This window comes from Oncorhynchus mykiss, chromosome 25, assembly GCF_057628025.1.
Source record: "Oncorhynchus mykiss isolate SJ-2025 chromosome 25, ASM5762802v1, whole genome shotgun sequence".
Classification (NCBI taxonomy): Eukaryota; Metazoa; Chordata; class Actinopteri; order Salmoniformes; family Salmonidae; genus Oncorhynchus; species Oncorhynchus mykiss.
The window spans coordinates 9,876,501-9,882,500 of record NC_143046.1 but is presented as its reverse complement, the minus strand read 5'-3'; the positions used below and the strand labels follow the sequence as shown (position 1 = coordinate 9,882,500).

The following is a 6,000-nucleotide window of genomic DNA, read 5'->3' as shown; positions in this document are numbered from 1 at the left end:
GATAGCCCTCAACCTGACGCTGGATAACAGGGTAGCCGACTCGCTCTGGGTTCCCGACACCTACTTCCTCAACGATAAAAAGTCCTTCGTCCACGGCGTCACGGTCAAGAACAGAATGATCCGACTGCATCCGGACGGCACCGTTCTCTATGGACTCCGGTAAGGGATTTCATTGTTTTTGATGATTTCCAATAAGCAATAATTGATCGGTTGTTATTGAAAAAACGGTTTGGGTTCTGTAGCCTTCTACACTTTAATAGTCTGTGATGATTATCAATATCTTTCATTGCTTGGTTGTGATCAGTAAAGCACTGTAGGAGAAACAGAGGCGAGGTAGTTGAGGGTGAGGAATATCATATCCTTTCAGTCTACCTAGGTATGGAGTCATATCCTTTCAGTCTACCTAGGTATGGAGTCATATCCTTTCAGTCTACCTAGGTATGGAGTCATATCCTTTCAGTCTACCTAGGTATGGAGCCATATCTTTTCAGTCTACCTAGGTATGGAGCCATATCTTTTCATCTACCTAGGTATGGAGTCATATCTTTTCATCTACCTAGGTATGGAGTCATATCCTTTCAGTCTACCTAGGTATGGAGCCATATCTTTTCATCTACCTAGGTATGGAGTCATATCTTTTCATCTACCTAGGTATGGAGTCATATCCGTTCAGTCTACCTAGGTATGGAGTCATATCTTTTCATCTACCTAGGTATGGAGCCATATCTTTTCAGTCTACCTAGGTATGGAGTCATATCCTTTCATCTACCTAGGTATGGAGTCATATCCTTTCAGTCTACATAGGTATGGAGTCATATCCTTTCAGTCTACCTAGGTATGGAGTCATATCCTTTCAGTCTACCTAGGTATGGAGTCATATCCTTTCAGTCTACCTAGGTATGGAGTCATATCCTTTCATCTGCCTAGGTATGGAGCCATAACCTTTCAGTCTACCTAGGTATGGAGTCATATCCTTTCATCTACCTAGGTATGGAGTCATATCCTTTCAGTCTACCTAGGTATGGAGCCATAACCTTTCAGTCTACCTAGGTATGGAGTCATATCCTTTCATCTACCTAGGTATGGAGCCATAACCTTTCAGTCTACCTAGGTATGGAGTCATATCCTTTCATCTACCTAGGTATGGAGTCATATCCTTTCATCTACCTAGGTATGGAGCCATAACCTTTCAGTCCACCTAGGTATGGAGACGTTTTCTCATGATTGACCATCTGGTTCTAAGCACTACGTACTGGGTTGGTTTCTTTGGTGTTTTATCATTCAATAATGAAACAGTAGCGTACAGAAAGAGGAGATGTGTTTGGTTGAGGGAAAAGGGATTTCACAGGCTCATAGCCCTTCATAGCTAGTCCGTCCACCAAGGAATCTAGACTTGTTTCATCCTCACTGACCATTTGGGTCTCCACACTACTGCATACTAGATTGAACAACCGTGTTGGGTTCTTCTGGCTTTACACTTTCATGGTCTCTGATGATTATCAATAATTGATCGGTTTATAATCAATAATGGAACGTTGTTGTAGAACGTCTACAAAGGGAGGAAATGTATTAGATTGTACGGCTGAGATCCTCTCCATCCAGAAAACATCTCTTTATGATGTTGGCTGTGTCTGAAATGCCACCCTAATCCCTATTATAGTGCACTGCTTTTGGCCAGAATAGTGCAGCATGTAGGGAATTGGGTGGCATTTAGGATTCAGACATTCAGTCTCTGATGCTGCAGAGAGGATTGCCATTCATAATAGATCAATGATCATCAATAATGTAGACGTTCAATACAAACATACAACACACACACACACACACACACACACACACACACACACACACACACACACACACACACACTGAATGGTATTTTATGTACTGTTGTGCTGCCTGTGACTTTGTGAAGCATGTAATGTGATGTACAATATCACGGCATCCATATATGGATGTGTTTGGTGATTTCTGTGCAAATTATCTCTCAGCTTTACGGCCTGCGTATTTAAAGGGATGGGATTATTGTTGCTAATTCAAGACATGAACATCGCAGGCAGCTTTCATTCATTCTCTCTCTCTCTCTCTCTCTCTCTCTCTCTCTCTCTCCCTCTTTCTCTCTCCCTCTTTCTCTCTTATATGAAGGGTTCTTAAACCATTTAAGTATCTGCAGTGCACCAGATAATTCACATGTTCAGCTTTGAGAGAAAAATCTATAAACCTAATTTATAAGGCTTCCATTATGTAAGGCCTCAATTATATAAGCCAACACATACTTTCTACACGACATCAAGAAACTAAAGAGAAAGACCCAAGTATTGAGGTGCCTGCAAGGACTCTGACCGTCACCCCAGTAACTGTAGCTAGTTAGTAGCTACCCCCTCCTTGGCCTACTCTTCAAACTAACCCAAATCTGAACATTCCTTGTCATGAAAAACGAAGAAAAATAAAAAACTCAGTCCCTCACTGTCCTGAAGCTTGTATGGGAACATAATTTGAGTATTTGGCAGTAGGAGTGCAGAGGCCAAATTACAACTACCGCCACAATGTCTGTCTCTCCGATTCTCTCATTTCAATTTAAAACAACTTGAAAAGATGCGACAGGAGTACAAACAACATGTTCCATTGCCATGAAAAGAAAAGGCACTACTCGTTCTCTGTTTCGATGCTGCCATGCAAGCTTGGGAACAGTGTGGGCCTATTTTCCTGGCCTACTCACTCGCCGTCCTCCATGTTGCAGGGTCAGTTCATATTGGGATGTGAAGTGGAGAAAAATAAGTTGGAAAAGTATTTAATGGAACTTCCTATAACAGACACCTGTTTTCATTAAAACCCAACAACTCACAAATTCACGGATACCATTGTTGTGAGGAAAAATAATGTTTCAGAGCAGGGGAAACCGCTGGGCACATGCTCAGATGCTTAGCTAAGGCTGTTCTTCTTCGTTGGTGGCACATGCTCAGATGCTAAGCTAAGGCTGTTCTTCTTCGTTGGTGGCACATGCTCAGATGCTAAGCTGAGGCTGTTCTTCTTCGTTGGTGGCACATGCTCAGACGCTTAGCTAAGGCTGTTCTTCTTCGTTGGTGGCACATGCTCAGATGCTTAGCTAAGGCTGTTCTTCTTCGTTGGTGGCACATGCTCAGTCAGTTACAGGTACAGTTAGTTACAGTCAGTTACAGTCAGTTACAGTTATAGTCAGTTACAGGTACAGTCAGTTACAGTTACAGTCACTTACAGTCAGTTACAGTTACAGTCAGTTACAGTTACAGTTAGTTACAGTCAGTTACAGTTACAGTCAGTTACAGTTACAGTCAGTTACAGTTACAGTTAGTTACAGTTACAGTTAGTTACAGTCAGTTACAGTCAGTTACAGTTATAGTCAGTTACAGGTACAGTCAGTTACAGTTACAGTCAGTTACAGTCAGTTACAGTCAGTTACAGTTAGTTACAGTCAGTTACAGTCAGTTACAGTTATAGTCAGTTACAGGTACAGTCAGTTACAGTTACAGTCAGTTACAGTCAGTTACAGTTACAGTTAGTTACAGTCAGTTACAGTTACAGTCAGTTACAGTTACAGTCAGTTACAGTTACAGTTAGTTACAGTTACAGTCAGTTACAGTCAGTTACAGTTACAGTTACAGTCAGTTACAGTCAGTTACAGTCAGTTACAGTCAGTTATAGTCAGTTACAGTCAGTTATAGTCAGTTACAGTCAGTTACAGTCAGTTATAGTCAGTTACAGTCAGTTATAGTCAGTTACAGTCAGTTACAGTCAGTTACAGTCAGTTACAGTCAGTTATAGTCAGTTATAGTCAGTTACTATCAGTTACAGTCAGTTATAGTCAGTTACAGTCAGTTATAGTCAGTTATAGTCAGTTAGAGTCAGTTGCAGTCAGTTACATTTACAGTTATAGTCAGTTACAGTCAGTTATAGTCAGTTACAGGAGAACAGGAGAGTTATGGGAGAAGCTCTAGTGCTTCAGGTTTTATCTGCACTGGTTCCATCAAGCCTCTCTCCTCTCCTCTCCTCTCCTCTCCTCTCCTCTCCTCTCCTCTCCTCTCCTCTCACCTACCTTCCCTCTCCTCTCCTCTCCTCTCCTCTCCTCTCCTCTCCTCTCCTCTCCTCTCCTCTCCTCTCCTATCTTCTACTGTCCCGTCCTCTCCTCTCCTCTCCTCTCCTCTCCTCTCCTCTCCTCTCCTCTCCTCTCCTCTCCTCTCCTCTCTCATCCTCTCCTCTCCTCTCCTCTCCTCTCCTCTCCTCTCCTCTCCTCTCCTCTCCTCTCCTCTCCTCTCCTCTCCTCTCCTCTCCTCTCCTCTCCCTCTCATCTCCTCTCCTCTCCTCTCCCTCTCATCTCCTCTCCTCTCCTCTCCTCTCCTCTCCTCTCCTCTCCTCTCCTCTCTTCTCCTGTACTCTCCTCTCCTCTCCTCTCCTCTCCTCTCCTCTCCTCTCCTCTCCTCTCCTCTCCCTCTCCTCTCCTCTCCTCTCCTCTCCACTTTTTCTCAGTCAGTCTGTTATTTGATGTTAGTAAGTCCAGACACCCAGTCAGCAGGACCAGATGCCAGAATGCTTAGAGCACATTGTGTGTGTGTGTGTGTGTGTGTGTGTGTGTGTGTGTGTGTGTGTGTGTGTGTGTGTGTGTGTGTGTGTGTGTGTGTGTGTGTGTGTGTGTGTGTGTGTGTGTGTGTGTGTGTGTGTGTGTACCTGTAGATATGCAGTAGAGACGGCTGGTTAGAACAGCAGGGAGATTGTATGTGTGTGTGTGTGTGTGTGTGTGTGTGTGTGTGTATATGTGTGTGTGTGTGTGTCCAGGACTCTCCTCTCTAAGAATCTCCTCAGTACTGCATAGTGGGACACACAGCTGGTGACTGTGTCCAGTAACAGATGGACAACACTACTCTCATAGTCTTTGTGAAAGAACAACATAGTGATTGATATCAAATGCGATACGTTTAAGACCCCTTGGCCAGTAATCATTGCCAAAAGAACAATGGTTGAGTAGAGATCAATGATTTGCAGAATCCTTGACAGGCATGAAGTCCTTCTGACGTTCTTTGTGATGTTATGGCCAGGTTTTTGGGAAACACTGAGCTAGGACTCTAAAACTGTGTTCAGACTATAAACTATAATCTGTTATTAATAAGGCCTGCATTACGTGCCAGTCTTCAGTAACCTGTTCCATCAGTGTAGTGTACTCTACTGTACTCTACTGGACTCTACTCTACTGGATTCTACTGGACTCTACAGGACTCTACTGGACTCTACAGGACTCTACTGGACTCTACTCTACTGTACTCTACTGGACTCTACTCTACTGGACTCTACTGGACTCTACTGTACTCTACAGGACTCTACTGGACTCTACTGTACTGTACTGTACTGTACTGTACTCTACTCTACTGTACTCTACTGTACCCTACTGTACTCTACCGTACTGTACACTACTCTACTGTACCCTACTGTACTGTACCCTACTCTACTGTTCTCTACTCCTCCCTACTGTACTCTACTGTACTGTACTCTACTCCTCTCTACTCTATTGTACTCTACTCCTCTCTACTGTACCCTACTCTACTGTACTCTACTCCTCTCTACTGTGCCCTACTGTACTCTACTCTACTGTACTCTACTCCTCTCTACTGTACCCTACTGTATTCTACTCTACTGTACTGTACTCTACTCCTCTCTACTGTACTCTACTCCTCTCTACTGTACCCTACTGTACTCTACTGTACTCTACTCTACTGTACTCCACTCCTCTCTACTGTACCTTACTGTACTCTAATCTACTGTGCCCTACTGTACTCCACTCTACCCTACTCTACTGTACTCTACTCCTCTCTACTGTACTCTACTCCTCTCTACTGTACTCTACTGTACTCTACTCCTCTCTACTGTACTCTACTCCTCTCTACTGTACTCTACTGTACTCTACTCCTCTCTACTGTACTCCACTCCTCTCTACTGTACTCTACTGTACTCTACTCCTCTCTACTCTACCCT

General features: G+C 43.5%; 1 protein-coding gene across 2 annotated transcripts in view; it reads left to right on the top strand.

The window, feature by feature from the left end:
- Window positions 1-6,000, top strand: part of LOC110504363 (gamma-aminobutyric acid receptor subunit beta-2) — a 90,447-nt gene that overhangs the window by 33,083 nt on the left and 51,364 nt on the right. For both annotated transcript variants that reach the window (XM_036969731.2, XM_036969732.2), the window contains exon 4: window positions 1-159. This exon is cut by the window's left edge and continues 62 nt beyond it. In XM_036969731.2, coding sequence (XP_036825626.1) covers window positions 1-159 — 159 coding nt within the window. The remainder of the gene's footprint in view (window positions 160-6,000) is intronic.